Genomic DNA, 21,927 nt, shown 5'->3' with positions numbered 1-21,927 from the left:
TTCTAGTTTGGAGTAAAAGTATTTTCAAAAAATTTAGCCTGCCATATGTAAAATAGATAGGCAATAGGAATTTGCTGCATGGCTCAGGAAACTCACACAGGGGCACTGTATCAACCTAGAGGGGTGGGGTGGGGATGGAGAGGGGAGGGAGGTTCAAAAGGGAGGGGATATATGCATACCTATGGCTGATTCATGTTGAGGTTTGACAGAAAACAACAAAATTCTGTAAAGCAAAATCCTTCAATAAAAAAAATAATTAAAAGTTAAAAACTGTCAAATCACCATGTTGTACACCTGAAATTAACATTATATTATATGTCAATTATAATTCAATAAAAATTAAAGATAATACAAATTTAAAAAATCTTGGCCTGTGTATATACCCATATGTATGTGAATGAATGTATCAGTGCTCAGACACACACATGGAATTTGCATATGTATACAGCAAACTGTTAATAGTGTGTGCACATGTGCTCAGTCTTGTCCGACTCTTTGCATCTCCACAGACTGTAGCCCTCCAGGCTCCTCTGTCCATGGAATTTTCCAGGCAAGAATATTAGAGTGGGTTGCCATGCCCTCCTCCAGGGAATCTTCCCATCCCAGGGATTAAACCCACGTCTCTTTATGTCTCCTGCATTGGCAGGTGGGTTCTTTACCGGCTGAGCCGCCAGAGAAGCCCAACTATCAATAGCGGTTTCTCCTAAAAAGTTGGACGACATGGAAGAGTGGGAGGGAAGTCTGTTGGAAGAGAGAGTTTTTGTTTTTTACCGTATACAGTGCAATGATATTTAACAATTTAAAAAACAAATATAAGTAAAAGCGAGCAAAGAACAGTAATGCTGAGAATGGAAAAAAACAGGTTCCAGATCAGCTATACTAAACAATCTCCTGCTGGACTTCTGCGAGTCTCTTATGCCTCTGATCTTTACTACCTGCCTTTGGAAATTGAGTGGCTTGGATCGGATGACCTCAAAGGCCCCTTCCAGGTCTAACATTCTGACACTGTGAAAGGGGTTCAAAATAGATACCTAAGTTTACAGCTGGGCAGACCGTGTCCATATGATAACTTCAAGGGCTTTTCTACACTTCTACAACAGGGCATTTGCCAATGATCGGCATAATTTTGAGGTCCTCTTTGTTTTGGCCACACTGCACAGCATATGGGACTTTAGTTTGCTGGCCAGGGATAGAACCCAGGCACCTTGCATTGCAAGTGCAGAGTCTTAAACACGGTACCACCAGGGAAGTCCCTGGTTTTTATTTTAATGTTGCCTTTTTTCTATTCTGTAGTACAATGAAAAATATGAAACTGTTTCAACCTAAAATAAATCTCATAGGAGTTTAACTTCACAAGAGGCTTTAAGCAGAGAGATTGAATTCAAATGTAGATGCCAAAATTATAGCATCCTCAGATTACAAGATAATTCAGGCCTTGTGAAAATGTTGAGAGGAGGAATGTTTTATAAGTATGTATCTCTTTGCTGTCTAGTGTAGGTTTTTTTTTTCATCTAGTGTTTTAATCAAAAGTGATCAACATTGCTTTTTTTTTTAATATGGTTCACACATGTAGTACAGTACACATGTAGTTAAAGGGGTGTTCTGAGAAAAAGCACCTAACCACCATCCATCGGTCATAATTCAGGAGCCCCAAATGTCTTACTCCTCCACAGTAATGATGGCCCTTGGTGAAATATGCAACCACAGCGTCAACAGACTAAAATAACAACCATGGGATTCTGACTTAACAGCAGGCTCTGAGTAAACTGTGATGTGAACAAACTGTGACATTCTGCAAGGAAAGACGATTCTCTCTAATGTTTTCCACTTCAAGTGATACTGTTTCCGGGCTCTTTTTAAGTTTTAATTGAAGTATGGCTGGTTTACAATGTTGTGTTAGTTTCAAGTGTACAGCAAAGGGATTCAGTTATACATATCTATTCTTTTTCAGAGTCTTTCCCTTATGGGTGATTACACAATATTGAGTAGTGTATGTACAACAAGTAGGTCCTTGTTGGTTATTTATTTTATACATAACAGTTTGTATATGTTAATCCCAAACTCCCAATTTATCCTTCCAACCCTCTTCCAGCTTTTTAAGATCAAAAATCTGATTGCAAATCCTTGGAATGAAGACTTGCTCCCAACCAGAGACTATAAGATTCTGAGTCTGCCTGAGGGCCTGACAGTTAAATAATTTGTTCCAAATTAAACTTCCTGTCAAGGGTAGAGTCAGAACCAGATCTGGGTTTGTCTAGTGTTTCTCTTTCTGCCCCTCATGCCTATCAGTTCCTACCTGACTCTAATCGCCTTTTGGTGAAGAACTGCATTTGCTTGGACTCTGCTTAGACTTGGTCCTTGGCCCTCTAAAGACCCTATCTCTTACCCTCTTTATTTGATTTTATTATCAATGACTGACTTTATTATTTATTTATTTATTTAAATATTTCTTTTCTTTATCTATTTGGCTGCACTGGGTCTTCGTTACGGCATGCAGAGTCTCTAGATGCGGCGTGTGGGATCTTTTTAGCTGCAGCAAGTGGAATCTAGTTCCCTGACCAGAGATGGAACTCAGGCCCCTACATAGGGAGTGTGGAGTCTCAGCCACTAGACCACCAGGGAAGTCCCCCTGCCACTTTCTTGCTGATTCTCCACACCCCTTCAAGTCAGTGCCCCTTTCTTTCTGATGCCTTCTGTTGTCATTGGACACCACAACGGTCCTCCCAACCTCCTTTTGAAAGGAGATTGTCATCCTGGGACCTAATTGTTTCCCCCCCCCCCCCCCCACTGTCAGGTCAAACCATGGGCAGCAATTCATTGAGAATGTAGGGCTTGAGGTCAGAATAGGGAAGATCAAGGTTGGGGGTCAGAATAGAAAGAGCATGGTTCTAGCAGGGTTTCCTAGGTGTTAGTGATGAAGAATCTGCCTGTCAGTGCAGGACATGCAAGAGACGTGGGTTTGATCCCTGGGTCAGGGAGATTCCCCTAGAGTAGGAAATGGCAACCCAGTCCAGTATTCTTGCCTGGGAAATCCCACGGACAGAGGAGCCTGGCAGGCTACCGTCTATGGGGTCTCCAAGACTTGGGCATGACTAAGCATGCTTGCACCACATGGCTTTAACGAGGAACCAGGTATATTATTCAGCTGAACATACAGTCTGGAACCAATGGTTTTTCTTTAAAATCTATAAAGGTAACCCTTTGGGCCTCTGCTTATCCTCTCTAAAATAGAAAAAGTGAACAAAAAGATCCTAAGAGTCCTTTTAGCCCTAAAATTCTATGACACGGGAATCTCCTGTTGTTGTTCAGTCAGCAGGTGTTTTGTTGAGAGCTTCCCCTGGAACCTGTGGATCATATAAGGGAAAGTAGCTGTAATCTACCTGGGAAGAGAAAATGAACACAATGACCTGGAGGGCAATAGCGACTCCTAGAAAGGCCAGGTGGAGCATCGGCTGCAAGTGGAGGAGGAGTTGGGAAGAGTGAGACCAGTGGGTGCCAGAGAATTGCTGGTGCCCGAGACTTGGGAGGGGAATTAGAGGCTTGATAGGACTTTGTTAGACACAAGAGAAGGGTTCAGGAAATGTGTGAATCCTGATTTTTCTCTTTATTTGTTATTCTTTATTTTTTCTTGGCTGCACTGAGTCTTCGTTGGCACACGAGGGCTTTCTCTAGTTGCAGCGAGTGGGGGCTACTCTCTAGCTGCAGTACGTGGACTCCAGGCCATGCGGGATCAATAGTTGTGGATCACTGGCTTAGCTGCCCCGAGGCATGTGGAATCTTCCCCGACCAGGAATGGAATCTGTATGTCCTGCATTGGCAGGCAGATTCTTAACCCCTGGACCACCATGTAAGCCCTGAATCCTGATTTTTCAATCTTCTGAAAAATTCTATAGGTTTTTTTTTTTTTAATAGGCTCTCTTCTATTTTCTTTTTCTTTGTTTGCTTGTTTTGACCACTCCATTGGCCTGTGGGACCTTAATTGCCCAACCAGGTATTGAACCCTTGCTTTCTGCAGCAGAAACACAGAGTCTTAACTGCTGGACCACCAGAGAAATCCCCTCCTCTATTGTCATCTAGAAATTCTGAGATTATCTGTCACTGTTATTTGAGGGTCCTAGTAGCCCAGGGGGCAGTTAATTAGAAGGGAGGAGAAAATGGTATTCTTTTTCTTCTTCTCTAAAGTATAAAAAGTGTCTACCTGTGATATATGATATTCCCTGGTTAGTAGCAAAGATGGCATTTTACAGGCCTCGAGGTTGTTGTTGAATCAATTATTTCAGTCTCCATTTTGCCTGCCCTTTGAAAGCAGAATTTGAGAGTCTAAACCAAGGAAGGAAAATAGATCTGCTGGAAGCATGAAACCAGTTCCTCATCCTCCTCCATAAAAGGGGAGAAATAGCCCTGAGCTGGTTTCTAAATAGGAGTGTCCTGACAGTGTGAGAGAATTTTAAAAGTGCCAGGAGGAAGGGAAAACATGGAGCCTTGTTTTGAAAGCCCACAGAGCACAGGGTGGGCGCCAGAGAGACAGTCACACCTGTTACCTGCTGTCTCTTGCTTCCTGGCTCCAGCTTGCCCTCCTCTGCCAAACCTTCTCACTCGAGTTGTCCCTTCCTCACCCATTCAGATAGATACACAAATGACTGAAGCTCAGGAAAACACCTCTCCACTAATATGTAAATACACTCACATGGTAGCAATACATCCAAAGGATATTCATTTGTCACAAGCATATTCATTCCTTCCAGCAAGCTTGAGCACCTCTAATATGCCACATACAGCACTCTGCAGTGGAGAAATCAAGGTGAATAAGACATGATTTCTGTCCTCAATGGTATATAACAACAAACCTATACAGATAAACACTGAGCAATAAGCCCAGAGGCGCACATATGCAAACACATATGGAATGTACACCCACTGGTATGTGAACTCATGAAATTAAAAAACAGAGCCACTCACTCATAAATTTCACAAGTTCTAATACTAGTAATGCTGAAATATTTGGAGGGAGTTTTTCCGTTTTCTTATCTTTCCTCTGTCAGTTTTGTCATCACCTTTCATATTCCAAAAATGATTTCACTTTATGGTTCCATTCTTTTCTTATTTCTTGCCTTTAAAAAATTATTTATCCTCTAAGATGAACTGTCTCAAATGGAGAAACTGAGAAAAAGGAAAGTTTGCCCAAGTTACAAATAAAGCTACCCTTTCAGGTACAAAATCTGTCTCTCTATACTCAGTTGATAAAATGGAAAAGACTGGCAATATTTAGTGATTGGTCCTTTAATGATGTCTTTTTAAAATTTATTTATTTTATTTTTGACTGTGCTGGATTTTCATTGCTGAGCACGGGCTTGCTTTGGTTTTGGCAAGCAGGGGCCCCTCTCTGGCTGCAGTTAGCAGGCTTCTCATTATGGTGGCTTCTCTGGTTGGGGAGCAGGGGCTCCAGGGCAGGCAGGCTTCAGTACTTGTAGCACTTGTGCTTAGTTGCACCTAGGCGTGTGGAATCTTTTGGAACCAAGGATTGAGCCCATGTGCCCTGCATTGGCAGGCAGATACTTAGCCACTGGACCATCAGGAAAGTCCTAATGATGTCTTTTTAATGAGTATTTTGAACCACAAAATATGAAATCATTCCATCTTTTTTTTTTTTAATTGTAGGCATTTGAAGAAAGAAGAGCTCTGCTTGGAAAATGGGTAACTATTTAAAGTATACTTGATTCTAGTCAGAAAGAGAAAGACAAACACCATATGAATATCACCTGTATGTGGAATCTAAACTGTGGCACCTATGAACCTACCCTCAAAACAGAAACAGACTCACAGACATAGAGATCAGACTTGTGGTTGCCAAGTGGGAGGAGAGGAGGGAGCAGGATGGACTGGGAGTTTGGGGTTGGTAGATGCAAGCTATTACATTTAGAATGGCTAAGCAACAAGCTCCTACTGTATAGCACAGTGAACTATATCTAGTATCCTGAAAGAAACCATAATGAAAAAGAACATTAACAAAGGAATGTATACAAATTTGCTGCTGCTGCTAAGTTGCTTCAGTCGTGTCCGACTCTATGCGACCCCATAGACGGCAGCCCACCAGGCTCCCCCGTCCCTGGGATTCTCCAGGCAAGAACACTGGAGTGGGTTGCCATTTCCTTCTCCAATGCATGAAAGTGAAAAGTGAAAGAAGTCGCGCAGTCGTGTCCTACTCTTAGCGACCCCATGGACTGCAGCCTACCAGGCTCCTCCATCCATGCATATCTAAGTTACTTTCACACTTCCTCAGAGGAAACACAGTCTCAATGACCACTGTCCATGATCAGAGTGCAGTAAGTCCACTCTGTATGAATGAGTTCTGTTCCAAAAGTGAGTTCATAGGTCCAGTTTGATCGTTAATACAACACAGTCAGCCTCAGTACCCAACTAACACAACTGGCTACACCCCACTGTTTGTAAGCTTGCTTCCAGACATCTTGGGCTTGAAATTACAAAACTGCTCTACTGTACTGTAAAGTACACAAAAGCACAGCCACCTGCAGAGGATGGACACACGTGACCGTGCACACCAGACACATGAACTAATGTGATTGGACATGCGAACACACATTCGCATCTTAGAAAGCTCGAAACTCAAATGTTTGTATGAGGGGACTTACTGTATCCATCTCTGGCTGATGTGTATTACTCATCAAATTCCTCTACAGTCTCATTGAGAGTCTCTTCCACCCAAGAGAACTGGAAACATGGTCATACAAAAACGTGTACACTCATGTTCACAGTGGCATTGTTCATAATCGTCAAAAATGTAAACACCCAAATGTCCATTTGGTGAGAAATGGATGAACAAAATGGGGTCTAGGCAAACAATGGAATAGTATTCAGCCTTAAAATGAAAGGCAGTTCTGTTTCAAGCTACTCACACGAATGAACTTTAAAGACATTGTGCTACGTGAAATAAACCAGACAAAAAAGAACCAATATTATTTGACTCCACTTTTATGAAGTTCTTAGACTAGGCAAATTCATTATGACCAGAGCAACTAGGGGGACAGGGGAGGGGAGATGGATGGGAAACTACAGCCTCAGGGGCGGGGGAGGGGTCTGGATTGATGACGACCAAGCAGACAACAGGATGAGACAGGAAATCTAAACCAATGATGAAAGCAGACACACCGCCAGAGCACTCCAACAGCAAGGAAAACATACAGAACTGTTCTTTTACAAATATTCGGAAAGAAATCAAGCAAGAAACCACAGAGAAATCCTCAAAGAATTTTACATAGCAACTACTTAGCCAATGATGCAAATTATAAAAACAGTGTATCAAAAGACCACAAAATGGACTAGTTCCCACTTCACAGGCCGCTAAAAGGATTCATGGTTAATTTAATGATAACCTGACTAACAATGCAGCTAACATGAAATGGGTGGTAACAGAAAAAAGAGATAATACAAGTCCAGTTACAAAGCAGAGTGTTGTACACGTGATTTCATGGCGTAAATAGCAATGCACTCACAAAACCCAAGCTAAACATGCAAGAAAGCTGGAACATGTGCTTTGGAGCCACACACTCTGTCACCAAAAGCCCTAGGTCTTCACTCCAGTTTTAGACTCAGAAAAGTGAGGCAGCCCAACCTCTTCCCTGGGGCCCTGGGGCACCAGGCTTTTAACCTGGTTTCACACGCAGAGCTGGCCTGAGCCCACAGCCGGGTCCATCAGCAAGCAGACCATGTATTCTTGGTTTTGTTCCCATCGCATGCCCTGCACCCTGCAGCCAGGCAGCCCCAAAGGAAAATGTGCTGCAAGGCTTTCCCTCGCCATGAGGGCTGCCTATGGTTACTTTCACGAAGCTGTCTGCTCCCTGAGAACAGAAACTTCCCTGCAGCTGCTGTGCCCAGCACAGGCTAGGCCCAATGACACAGGCAAGCTCTGGCTGAGTTCATGATGACGGGCTAAGTAGTGGTCCAAATATCAAGACTATGTCACTGTGCCATTGTGGAATGATTAACGACTAGGCAGTTTAAAAAATGTTAGACTTCTGAGCATAGTAAATGTACCTGATTTTCTTCTGGGTAAAAAGAGAAAAACCAAAAACAAAGACAAGAAAACCAGTGTCCTGGGGGAAGGATGCGGCAGGGAGGAGGCAGACACATACCAGAGTCATGGTGCCCAGCTGGTCTCCCTCCCGGGCTGGGCTGTGCTGCCTCCTTCGAGGCTTGGAGTGCCCACTTCGGGGCAGGCAGGAGCCGGCATGCAAGGAGGTGGATGCAGGTTGAGGGAGCTCACTGATTTAAAAGAACGGAGGCTGCCTAAGCTCCCCCTGCCCTCCCTGCTCTCAGTCTCCTCGGCTGGCTGCTCCGTGTTCTTCTTCGATCAACCTAAAATAGAATAAAACCCGTCACCTGCCTTTGTCAGCAGAGGAACGTGTCTGACAACAAATTTGGGCTGGCATTCTGTGTCACAATTAGCAAATTCCACCAACAGTTGCTCAATTAACATCTCAGCCAAAAGGTTCAACTTTTCCTCTTTTGAATATTCTCAAACTTAGAATAACTTAGCATTGAGTCTTACAAACTGGCCCCTGATCATTCATGCTTGATTTCACTTCTCTCCTCTAACATTCTGAAGGGACCCTGGTGGCGACGCTCTTCCTGTGAGGAGATACCTGATGTTGCAACCTTTACCTCCCCGCTCTCAGGGCAGAGATGCACGTCAGTGTCTCAAGCCTTTTCCACTGGGAATCGGGAACTCGGGACAATCAAAACAGCAATTCACGAACAAGCTGGAGTTTCTAAACACAAGTCTCCAGACCAGATGAAGTGCTGAGTTGATCTTTTTTCTTTTTACGTAAGGTTGAATATGTACAAACGCATCACTTGAGGAAGTTCTGCACCAGCTTTGTGTGAGTTCTGGATTCATGTCAATGTGCTGCATTTACCTAGAATTCACAGTTTCTGCTCTTCTCCCCTAATGTGTCGTGGATGATTTTATATAGCAGTTTAAATACACGATGATGCAAATAAAATGATTTTCAAATTAAAGTACAAGATTCTTACAGGAAGTAAACTCCCCAGCTTTGCTTCTGTTTATATATCTTGAAAGATTTTTCACTGTTGATAACAAGTTGATGGACAGAATTTACCATTTACATCAAGTCAACTTGTTATATAAGGAAAAATCACCTTTACCTGACAACTTGCTGTAAAAATTAAAATATCAATATATAATCATTCCATACCTCCTGCGGGGACGGAGAAAGACCATCTTTCTGAGCTCGTCTATGCTGAAACACGGCTCACAAACCTGTCTGTCTCGGCATCAAGTGGGCAGGCGGCACCACCTGCGTTTGCTGGTTGTCCCGTTTACCCCCTGCCTTTCCCCCGGCCCCCCGTGCTCGGCCAACAGGAACGGGCACCTTGGCCTGGGCTGACGTGATGAGAACAGTCTGAGCAGCAGCTCTGCCTGGTCCTGTGCAGGGTCATCGGCCTGCGGCCACTCTGAACATGGACTCGGGACACAGGCATAGCTGTGCGGGTGTGGCACCAGGCAGGCCTCGGGGCCCCCAGCCATCTGGCTGCACCCAGACCCAAGGGCCCCTGCTCACCACAAGGCAGGCCTTTGGATTCTATCCCGTTTTATAAATTGTTATAACTGCCAAGACGGTATCTAAAGAAAACATCTTAAATATACTGATGAGATGAGAAAAACTCAAACACACATCCTTGGACCACTGTCTTACAACAAGCCAATCTTCACACTGTATTAAGTTAAAAAGGAAAATGCAGATCTGAGTGGGAATTTGCCAAACCCCAAACCCCAGCTTTCACCAGGTGGCTTTTCACCAGAACGTGGGGGGCTCCGAGGGACACAGGAGGGTACACGGGCCGCAGGGGACACCGCCTCGGCACCTCACCCACCTTGGGGCTCAGAGCTGAGGGGGACACCCCACAACGCCCCCCCCAACAGAGTGCTGACACCACACTGTGGACAGAACGCCCCGGCTGACCGAGCTCTATAATCAAGGCAATCTCAAACCTGAAAATTCTTGAAGCAGACCTGAGGTCAGGTTTCTTACTATGGAACACTCAGACTTCGCTAGGAAAAGGCAGCTCCTCAGAGAAACCGAGTTTCCGGGGAGCTGAGTTCGGGATCACCCACCGGATCTCTTCGTTCATGGCGTCCAGCTGCTCCTGCAGCATCACAGTCAGAGCCTTGGCATAGGCCTGCCCACTGGGCAACAGCTGAGTGGCTGAGCTGAAGAGGCTGACCCTGTCACCCTCGCCATCAGACATGCCCTCATCACTCTCGAATGCTGGGGCCACATCGGCCAGCACGCTGGCTTGCTGCGCGCGCTCCCAGTCCTGCTCCTTCAGGGTCTGCACCTGGGCACGAGAGGACCGCATCTCATCAGCGACATTCAGGGCAGCTCAAGTTTATCAGGAACTGAACCCAGTTTTACATGGAAGCCCTGACTGTGGATAAATGGGCGATGCCTACAAGACACTGCCATCTCTTCAGTGAGCAGGACTGAAGAAATGGGCAGGGGGAGAATCCAGTTCCTAGATGGCCTGATGACACTCAGGTCTCAGCATGGACGGCAGTCAAACCTATGAGGTTATTCACAAGGGTGGGCTGATGGAGTCAGAGACAGAAACCGAAAATTACAAAAATACATCCATGCCTCCATCAGCCAGGCTGGAGGAAAATAAGAAAAAAGAACCCTTCAGCTCGGCAGCCGCTGGGTCCCTATCAGCGGTCATCACTGGTACCAGTTCACAAGAGAGTGCCATCCTCACAGCCTCCCAGCCCTCCATTTCCCAGGCTGGTCTGAACACCCACAGACAGGAACGAACAGGCTCAGCCAGGGGACAGGAGGGCCAGCCGCCCCCCCAAACCCCGTGACTCTCCTCTCAGGGCACAGGCCCTCGAGCTGTTCTGGGGGACGGCCCCTCGCACCGCAAGGGCGGCTCTGTCATCAGAGACACACAGGAGAGTGCCCGCAGGGCCCCGTGCCGCCCTCCCACTCTCACACCTCACATCCTTCTCTCTGCAAACCTCCCCCCTGCCACACTCTCAACCCAGGTCCTGCCTTCTTTCCCAGACATGACCTCAAAGCAACCAAGGGGCAGCCTCCAGGTGCTGGCTTGCCGGCTCCCTGTCCCCCGTGGCCAGTGCCCTCGCCTCCTGTCTTCATCACGACCTCGCCCCAGGGCTGGGCCACCCACTTCACTGGCTCCAGGACCACCCGCCATCATTTCTGCTCCACTCCAGCGAACCAGCTGCCTATGGGTTCACCCCCATCAGCCGGGTCAGAACGTCCTCTCCCTTTTCTCGCCTTCCAGTCGCACAAGGGGGAACCAGCAGATTCCTCCTCCAGGGCTCCCTGCAGCGCCCACTGCGGGTCTCTGAAAGCTCCCTGGGAGCGGCCTCTACGGTCCCCCTCCCAGCCTGGTCTCCAAGGCTCTGCCAGCAGGCGGTGTGCCCCGCCCCGCAGGGCAGCTCCCCAGGGACTCCAGGAACCCATGTTACCAAGCCCCCTCCCCTCCTTACTCTCCCCCACGCCCCCCCAGCATGTCTCTCCCTGGGCTCCAGGCCCTGCCCTCCCTGCGGTTACTCCTCAGTCCCTTGCACCCCTTCTCAACCTTGGAATGCGGGGCGCCCCACGGCTCTACCTTGAACCCCATCTCTCTCCACTGCCACCCGTCTGGGCACCCACTTTACTGTGCTCGTGCCTTTCAATGCCATCTGTGTGCCCACGACCCCAAGTCCACCCTGAGCTGAGTGAGTCCTCTCCCGGATGCAGGCCGGAACACTCAGCTGCTCTCCTGACCATCCCCGGGACACCCCATGGGCTCATCCACATCAACAGGGCTGAGGCCTGGCTCTTAGCTCCCCGCCCCAGCAGCCCTCCTCACCTCAGGAAACAGGCTCCGGCCTCGAGCTGCTCAGGCCTGAGCCCGGGCTCCTCCCTGATGTGGCCTGCTCTCTCCCTTGTCCCTGCTGGTTGACACGACCCTTTTTCTATCTCCAAGTGGCTACTTCTCTTCCTGCTTCCGGGTCTCTGGTTCAAGGTCACCCTCCTGGTGTCACCTCGCTGGCCACCCTGTTCACACACGATCGTGCCCTCCTCCTCGGACAACTCGGGCACTCTGGTGTCCTTTCCCTGCTCATTACTGTTCAACAGGCTGCACGGGTTTAAAAAAGGGGCCACAAATTCTTCCATCCTCCTCCCTTCTAGAGGCAGAAGGGGCGACTCCTGCTCAGCCCCTGAGCGAGGCAGGACTTTGCAGCTCACTCTCGCAAACAGAAGTCAAGGTGTGTGGCCTCGAGACCAGGGCGCGAAGGCCCCGGACTACACCCCACGCTCTCGCTCTCAGAGGGTGCTCCGAGGAAAGCCAGGCCCTGAAGAGGTCCACACGGCAGGGACCTGCGCCTGTCCCCAGCAGCCGGGTGAGTCTGAAAGCCTGCCATCCAGCCCTGGGGGGCCTTCCCGTGGCTGTGCCCTCAGGAGGCCCTGAACCAGGCCCGCCTGCTACAATGCACAGGAACTGTGGACTGTGAGCTGCTCACTGGGAAGTCACTAAGCTTGGCAGTGATTCATTACGTAGCAGTGGGTAAAGAACTCACACGGTTTTTAATTCACTGCTGGAGTCCTACTTCTGACCATGTCTGGCCCAAACTAACTGCTCACTGAATATGGAAGCTGAAAACACAGACCTGTATCAAAAAATACATGCCATGAATGAGGTGAAAATATAAAGGCACTTAAACTTCCAATGAGAATTCTTCTCACCATAAGCTGATGGATATGTGTATCCATTTACTTGTAGGACGATTTCAAAACTGTGCTAATTAGTACCATGCTGGGCCTCACAGTAGGCCACAAGTTATCAAAACTGGTTATTTTAAGAAAAAAAAAGCATGCCTTAGAAGTAAACTCTTGGCCAGAAAAAGGAAAATGGGAAGACGTAAAGCGATCTATTAGCACTGTGCTCCAAACCCACCTCAGGAGCACAGTGTGAGGGGGCAGGTGCCTCACAGGGTGGCCACCAGGGACGGGAAGGGGGCGGTGGGGTCCTTGCCTTGGATGGCTCGTCGCACAGCGCTGCCAGCCAGCCTTTCTGGGGGTGCTGCAGCACTGCCCCATTGCCCGAGGAGTCTGCCGGCTGGTCCACCACAGGGAACCTGAGGTCCGGGGCGCTGCCCAAGTGGGGTCGCCTGAAACACACAGGAAAGAAGAGTGCTGTTAGAAGAAAAAGAGAGCTCACTCTGTCAGGCAAGCCACAGCCTGTCCATTTGGAAGATCGGCAATTTCACAGCAAAAGAGCCCCCGGGAGGGTACTGCCCTCCTGGCTCCAACAACAGCAACAGGCTGCCCGCTGCTCCTCAGACACTCAGGCCTCATCCCCAGCAGCTGGAAAACTCCTGTATGTGGGGAAGGCAGCACTGCTGCAAGGGCGTGGAGCTGACTAGGACAGAATCGGCTGTCTGGGGTTGGGGGCTCCAGGGTCCCCCCAGAGCCCACCCTCAGGTCCCAGGGCGAGGCCTGTACCTGCTCTGCTTTCTCCTTGGCACCCCACCTCCCCTTCACCCCGCACCTGCTCTGACCTCCCTCTCCCATGTGAAGTCCGTGGATCACAATCACCTGTCTGCCTGGAACACTGTCTGCACCACTCTCAGTGTTACTAAAGGCGCCTCAGACAACCCGCAGAAGAAAGGCCTCGGACCCACAGCTCGGAGCTGAGCACCATTGGTGTCTCCTATTAAAGCAGAGGTGAGCATGTCACCAGACTCTGGGCTGAACAAGGCCCAGCACAGATGCTCAGGCCCTGAGCACTAAGGCCTGGGCCTGCAGGTGCCAGGAGCTCACTCAGCAGGGGCCTGCTGAGAGGCAGGGCGGCCCCGCCCTGACTGTGAGCCGCCTGCACAGCAGTACCACCCGGGCTCTGCTCAGTCTTGTCTCTGGGAAGAGGGTGGCGCCTTTATGTGCAGGAATCCCTAAACCCGGGAGACAGGGCTCTCCTCCGAGGACAGGACACCCCATCCATCTGCAGAGCGGCCAGGGCCAACCACCAGCTCAGCCTGCTCGGGGTCACACGCCGCCCTGCTCAACAGTTTTGTGAGGTAAACTCTGCTGCACAGGAGGTGGAGGGCTGGAATCTCCCCAAGCCACGCCTGTCTTCCCTCCCATACCCACTCCCTCCTGACGGAACTGCTCCCTTCTCTGCTCCACTTCACCCAAGGCCTGGGGCCAGATCACACTTGGGAACTGGGTCGGGGGTACGACCCAGTCCCACCATGGACCGTGGACCCTCGCGGGTCCTCTGAGGGCCACAGAGGCCTCCGGGTTGGGTTGCCCCCCAACCATCACCTCCCAGTCCCCTCGTGGGGTGCAGGTTCCATCTCTCTCCCTCTCCTTGCCCGAAGCTCTTTCTTCTGGGAGAAGGTCTCAGAGACAAGGTGACCAATTCCTCTGGGAGGTCCTGCTAAATACACCGTGCCTGCCCTGCCTGTGAGGCAGGTTTTCAGTCCCCACTCCCTCCCTCCTGAGCCAGCATAGTGCCCCCCACCCAGCCCACACTGCCCACGAGCCCCACTCCGGGGCCCCACCTGTGCTGCTAAGTCACTGCCGTGACCCCTCGAGAGCTGCCTCCTGGAAACACCCTTCCCTCGCACCACCCACTGCAGCCCACTGTCTTCAGAGCACAGCGGCCCCTCCTGCCCCGCGGCTGCTTCCTCTTCTCGTCTCTCACACTCACTGACACACAGGGTCCTGGTGACCAGGCCCCAGGCTTCTCCATCTGAACCCCTCAACTGTGCCAGGCCTCAGGTCCTGGCACCAGGGCCCTCCTCATTACCCAAAACCCCCAAGAGCAGGAGGCCGTGTCCACCTCCTCTTCCTCCACTGTCTACACAGTCCTCCTCACACTCACCTCATCCACCCCGGGAGCAGGGGTTCCCCACCTCTGACAGCACCAGCCCCTCACCCTGGAGAAGCTCTGCCAGCAAATCCGGCCATGTCCCCAGTCCGATTTGCAGGGCACGTACTATCCTTGAACTCCACCCACCGTGGTTTCGGACTCCACTCGCCAGTTTCTGGGTCTGCATTTGTCTCAAATGATATCCCCTTACTCTAGAAGAAGGCTGGGTGGGGGCCCTGGACTGCGAGGATCCCCTAAGCACACGAACACAGAAATATGCGTATGGGCTCCAAACTGTCTCCTAACTCAGGATTCAAGCAGTAGTTGCTTTCCTACAGATGAATGAATGTCACCAGTTAAGTACTTAATAACCTTTGCTAAAGTTGGTCTCTCACTTGTGACCATTTTCCGTGAAGAAGCCAAAGAAACATTTCAATACTTAATAGGAATTACCGCCCCTATGACAACGAGTAAGAAAATATCAGGATGCTCAGTCATCTGCCAGAGAAGGCGATGGCAACCCACTCCAGTACTCTTGCCTGGAGAATCCCATGGACAGAGGAGCCTGGTAGGCTGTAGTCCATGGGGTTACGAAGAGTCAGACATGACTGAGCAACTTCCCTTTCACTTTTCACTTTCATGCATTGGAGAAGGAGATGGCAACCCACTCCAGTGTTCTTGCCTGGAGAATCCCAGGGACGGGGGAGCCTGGTGGGCTGCCGTCTATGGGGTCACACAGAGTCGGACACGACTGAAGTGACTTAGCAGCAGCAACAGCAGTAATCTGCTCGCCTCATTCACAAGCCAGGTGATTCCTCCCACCGCAGTCAACAGCAAATCATGTCTCAGTCTCCATTCACGTAAAAAAGACTACAGGTCATTAACCTCTTGAGACTCTTCAGAAACATCAGTGTCACAGTCTGTCAGGCCCCTCAAATGAATACACCCAAATATCAACTGGTCGGCCCCCCATTTCCAAACCTCCGCCTGTGGTTTTGAGTGTTGTCAATCCTGTGACCACTACTCCGTGGTACCAAGTTTGACCCTAAGGAACAATGCTTGTCTCTTCCCTCTCGCTGGCCATGAAGCTACAGGCTCCTTGAGGTGCGACCATGAGCCACACCCAGTCATACTGTGCACACACCAGACAGGCCCTTGTCCCACTCAACAGTGCTGAGGGGAGCTGCCCAGGGGAGCGGCCTGCCCGTGGTGGAAGGGAGCCCCTCACAGTCTCGTCTGGTCCAGTTCGGCTCTCAGGGTTTCCAGGTTGAGAATCAGCTGGTCCTACGGAACAGCAAATGACACAGCCTGCACCACCTGCTTTCCGGATGTAAAATGACTTGCACCAGAATGTGCAGAACAGGTTACATTATTTAGGTATCAACTCCGACCATTTTAATTCTGAGAAAATGTTCTCTAAGAGTCCCGTAGCAAATATAAACACTCAGAACAATATTAACCCATAAACCATAATGAAGAGGAAGTTCCATCTCAGGTGTAGAAAAGGTTTCTCTGGGTGAAACGTGGCAAGCCATTCACAACGACGAAGTCTGTAGAGAGAAGCTGGACTTGGGGCGGGGGTTCGGGTCAGGGGGACACGACTCATTCTATTGCCCTTGCTCCTCTCATTGCTTTAAACTACCTCCATGGAGCTCGCCTGCATTCCTGGGCATTCCTCACATTCATTCCTCTACAGCCCACTTCACTTCCTCACGGAGTAAAACAAGTCAAACGGGCCAAGTTTCCGAGTCACTCGACTCAACCTGGCAGCTCTGTGCTGTCGGCCACGGCAGTCACTCGCCTCGTGCAGCCCCTGAGCACGTGAGACAGGCTGGTGCAAAGCTCGATGTGGAAATCACACAGAAGATTTCAAGACTCGCGGTGAAAGAAACATGTCAAGTAGCCCGTTGGTGTTTAGGAAATTTTAGATTGTGTATGTGGCTTGTATTATCTTTCTGACGCACAGCAGAGTCCACATGAAAGGCTCACGCTTTGTCTCAGCTTTCGGGTGAACCCAGAAAGGACTACACAGAATTCTGAACCACACGCAACTGCCACAGACTCTAAATTCATCTATAATGCAAACACATTCAGTGTTCAAACAGAAATGCTATACGTGTTACAGCAGTGGATTAGCCATAAGGAAAATGTAACTCAACTTCTGCTAAGCATCTGCTCAAACTCATGTCCATTGAGTTGGTGATGCCATCCAACCATCTCATCCTCTGTCATCCACTCTCTTCCTGCCTTCAATCTTTTCCAGCACCAGGGTCTTTTCCAATATGAAAATTCATATTAAAAAACTGGAAATAATTACCTCAAGCAATTTTTAAATGTAATAACAAAGTTGGCAAGTCTGTGTTTTATAAAATGAGCATCAATTTCAAGGTTTAAAAAGCTGTTTTAGAACCCACTGTATAAAAAAAGTGGAAAGAAGACAAAAGAATGATCTATTTGAGATTGGCTCTGTGTTAGAAATTGCTGAGAATAATTGACGGGTCATGGGTATTTATTATACTACTCCATCCACTTTTGTGCATGTTTGAAATTTTCCATCATAATACATTTAAAAACAGTTTATTTTCTGTTAAAACAGAGTCTTCTCCAGCAACACAATTCAGTGCTCAGCCTTCTTTATGGTCCAATTCTCACACCCATTCGTGACTACCGGAAAAACCATAGCTTTGACTATATGGACCTTGGTAGGCAAAGTGATGTCTCTACTTTTCAATATGCTGTCTATGTTTGTCATAGCTTTCCAAGGAGCAAGCATTTTTTAATCTCATGGCTGCAGTCACCATCTGCAGTGATTTCTGAGCCCAAGGAAACAAAACCTGTCACAGCTTCCACAATAAGGCGTCGGCATTCAAAGATTTTTTAAAGCAAAACAAAAGTTGACTTTGAATTGGCTTAGTCATAAACAGCATCCCGATCTCAACAGCCTCTGAGCAGCAGTTCTGAAAGTAAGGATGTGCACCCCTGATCGGGAGACACTGAGCTCTCTGCCTAAGCGGGGAGGGCGCCTCACCGCCGGTCTCAGGATTGGAGTCAGAACCACTGCCCCCCTGGGGGCCCGCCTGTGAGGCTCTGCAGTCCAGGCCTGAGAACGCAGGCATGGTGGGGACAGTACTGACACGTGAGGCTGGACCCGGGATCCCCACTCCATTTCCTGGATGGTCTGTATCGCCGTGTGGCCACCCTTTCCGGGAAACCGCTCTCAGGACTCGGTGATGCGAGCCTCCTCCATCACCCCTTCCTGACGCGCCTTCTGTCGCAGCGCAACTACTGTTCTCCTCCTGCCTAGGAGCAGTCATGCTACCCACACGCTGTGTCTGGACCAGCAGTTTGGCATGTGGGGCTCCTGTGCCACATCCGAGGCAAGCAGGCTCCACACCCGGGCGCCATGCCTTCAGCTTCATGGACCCCGGGCTGGCACCCTCAGGTTTGTCTGAGGGGCAGTCGTGAGGTCCACCCGTATCCCAAGAAGCTCCCTGGACTGGCTGGTCAGAGCAACAGGCAGCCTCTTTGAACGTGGGGATGCCCTGGCCCCTGCCCACCGCCTGTGGGCAACCACCTCTGGCCCTGCTCCGGAGGAAGTGGGTGCCCGGATCAGCAGATGGGGACACACACGCACACACTGGGCGGCAGAGACGGGGTGGCGGAGAAAGGCAGCGCTGGCCCCCGCCCAAGCCACGTCTCCCGCCCAGACGCCGCCTCCCGGTCAGCACACGCACCTGCTGCAGCTCCTTGTTCTCCTCCAGCTGGGCCTCCATCTGGCGCAGCCTCTCCTCAATGCTGCCCTGTCTCTCTTCCGCCTGTGGGCCAAGAACAGCGTCAGCTCCGCTCGCAACGACCCTGTCCCGATGGCACGCGGGCTGTGATCGTAGGGGCGGCAAGCGGGCCATGCTCTGTGCGGACCACGGGCCCCGGGTTCGTGGGGAGCACGCCTGCATGCCTGCTCACGCAGCCTGCGCGGCTTCGTGTGTGACACGTGGCTCACAGCGGGTGCTGGTGACCGGCTCGTGAGAGGAGACGTGCTCCCCGTGCCCCGGGCCCCGCACCCGTGGCCATTGCGCCTCCTCCTTGGACTGCCTGTGGCGAGCCAGCACGGGCAGCAGGCAGCGGCAAGTGCGGGACGCGCGAGGCACACGTTCTACCTTCCTAAGCTGGGAGGGAAGTTGGAACCGTTTAGCCTCCTTAGTGGCAGAGCTTCCGGAAGACAAACGGTCGGACTACAAGGCCGACGGGACGTACAGCAGAGATGCTGGGGGAGGGGAGAAACCAAGCCTGGAGAGGAAGATCACAGGCAGAAGGGCGCCCCCTGGCGGCGGTTCGTGACCCTGCTCTGGGAGGGTCTGTGAGCACCCGACACCGCCGGCCGCCCGCCAACCGATGGTGTCTCAGCGGCTCACTGAGCTCCGGGCAACGCTCCCGGCTGCCGCGCCAGCACAGGCCCGGCCTGACGCTCCACGCCCAGCCAGTGCCCACAGGCAGCGCGGGGCAACACCTTTCCCGCCAGAAGAACGGGGTGGCTGGCTGGCTGGTAGTGGGGACGATGCCCCCAGCAACACCACATCCCTGGGATGTTTCTCATAAATCATGACCCCCGCAGACACGACCGCCAGAAACATCACGATTCCACAGGGTCACACAGCTCGGGCCTGAGGATCTGAGGGTGAGCAAACGCCACTCGACTTGTCTGACCGCCGGTATCACTGTCACACATCCCTTCAAGGAGCGGAACCTCAGAAAACTAGAGAAGATGGCCAGGCAAGCTGCCTCAGCAGAGCCCACACAGCATGTTCCCATCTCTCCGAGAGAACGGGCTCCAGAGACGTCGCCAGACTCGCCTGAGTGAATCAGAAGGACATGTCAGTTTCATCAGGAACACATTGGACAGGCAGGTGGATGCGGGGCTGAACTGGGAGGCGGGGCTGACACACACACAGCACGGATACTTCACATAAAGTCAACGAGTAAGGACCTAGTGTCCAGCACAGGGGCGTCCACTCAGTGCTCTGTGGTGAAGTAAACGGGCAGGACATCTAAAGGAGAGGGGGATAGACAGACAGACAGAGGACCGATTCACTTTGCTGTACAGCAGAAACTGCCACAGCAGTGTAAAGCAACTATACGCCAATAAATGAATGGATGGATGAATGAATTTTTACAAAAGGAGCACAGTGGGCCCCCTAGAACTTGTGGAAATGGGGAGTCCACACCCAGGGTGCAGCACAGCGCCAGGGCTACCCTCATGTTGGTCCACTGCCAACAGACCGCCTGGACCAGGCCTCTTCTACCAAAGAGACCTCGACACAGAGGCGGGGAGGCAGCCAGCTGCGGTGTCTCCAGTGCTCTGCTCTTACTCACGCAGCCATCCCAAGGCTGAGTCCCCGGGAGAAGTAGGGACCCACAGTCCACCTCAGGACAACAGACACGGCGGCTGTCACTCACTTCTCAGACGTCCCACTGCAGTTTCACGTTCACGTCCTCGGACTTGAGGAGGTCCTTCCTGGCCGTGTCCAGGTTCTCCTCCAGCTCTGTCACATGGGCACTGAGAGCTGCCAGGCACTCCTTCATCTGGCTCTGCTCCTGCGACTGCTTCTCTAGGACTTCCTGAATGTGATCACCTTAGCCAGGTCTTCCTCGTGGCTTAGAGAGCCATCGGAGGGTTTCTAAGGGGGAAAGGAAGCCTTAGACAGCCTTGTTTTGAGAGGGAGGGAACACAGCACTTCCGGGCAATCGGTGAGGTCAAAACAAGGCACTAAGTGTACAAATCCAGGACGGCCAGGGGGCTGGTACCTTCTCGTCCAGGGCCTTGTGGTGTTCAAAGAGCAATTTCAGCACCCTGAGCACCTCCACCTCGCAGGTCATGCCAGCTGGGGACTTCCCCTGCCGCCTGCCCGCCGTCATCCGGAGGGACAGCACGAACCCAGGAAACCAGGCACTCCAGGTGCTCCAGCAGCGGCTGCAGGGCGGGGCCAAAGGAGCACCTTCAACCTCATGCTCGAATTCAGGCCCGATAACTCCTCTCAGCCTCACGCTATAGCCGGAAACATGCTAAGGCATGTTGGAATCCCACCAGTTCAGTCGAAAGTTAGAGTGGACTTCCCCAGGGGCCCAGTAGTTAAGACTCCACACTTCTGCAGGGGTCACGGGTTTTAATCCCCGGTCAGGGAACTAAGATCCCACACAAAGCTAGCGTGGACAAAAATCTAAGTTAAGAGAACTACCCCCTCAAATGTACTAAAATTACATTAGCTCTCATCATAAATTTGAAGCAAGGTATGAGAACCCCGAACTGATCCACCCTGGTCTGCTCAGTGGGAAGATGTGAAAAATGACTTGAAAATCAGAGTTTAAAGACAGCAACAAGGAAGCCGGCGGTGACCCCCACAGGGCAAATGTCAACACGTGAGAATCCCCCTACTGACCCTGGTGTTGTTTCTTTCTGCTTTCAGCATTAGCGATTTCTTATTGTCTTTTAAGAAGCTGCTCCCTACATAGTCTTAGTTCTTCACTAGGAGTTGGAAACTCCTAGAAAACAGTTAAATGAGAAACTAAAGGCAAACATTTAGTGACCCCCGTGGGGCAAATGTCAACACGTGAGAATCCCCCTACTGACCTTGGTCTTGTTTCTTTCCGCCTTTAGCTCTGCAATTTCTTCTTCTCTTTTGAGAAGTTGCTCGCTAACCATCTGTATTTCCTCTGTATGACTTGGAAACTCTTAGAAAACAGTTTAATGAGAAACTACATGCAAACATAAATTAAAAAGAGAGCAAGACTGTGAAGACTGATCCTGTCAAGTCTCTCCAGGCTCCACACAAAGGATCTCCTTGCCCCTCCAGAGAAGAGGGGGTCCACTGACCCCAAGACCACACAGACCACCACAACTCAGACCGGCCTTCAGCCTCCACCTCGACCTGGCAGGCATGCGGCAGGGGAGAACCCGGAATCCAAGCCTGCCTTCTCAAGACCCAGGGCCGTCTGAGAAGCTTTCCAAAACATAAC

General features: G+C 50.5%; 1 protein-coding gene across 1 annotated transcript in view; it reads right to left on the bottom strand.

Moving 5' to 3' along the window:
• Nucleotides 1–21,927, bottom strand: part of LOC128060223 (liprin-alpha-1-like) — a 147,588-nt gene that overhangs the window by 83,171 nt on the left and 42,490 nt on the right. Inside the window, 6 exon segments of the mRNA XM_052652571.1 lie at nt 13,078–13,213; nt 16,121–16,200; nt 18,651–18,731; nt 18,933–19,082; nt 20,380–20,540; nt 20,543–20,591. Of these exon segments, the coding sequence (XP_052508531.1) occupies nt 13,078–13,213; nt 16,121–16,200; nt 18,651–18,731; nt 18,933–19,082; nt 20,380–20,540; nt 20,543–20,591 (657 nt within the window).

This window comes from Budorcas taxicolor, chromosome 2, assembly GCF_023091745.1.
Source record: "Budorcas taxicolor isolate Tak-1 chromosome 2, Takin1.1, whole genome shotgun sequence".
NCBI classification, from domain to species: Eukaryota; Metazoa; Chordata; class Mammalia; order Artiodactyla; family Bovidae; genus Budorcas; species Budorcas taxicolor.
The sequence above is the reverse complement of the archived record's forward strand: the minus strand, read 5'-3'. Positions and strand labels throughout refer to the sequence as shown.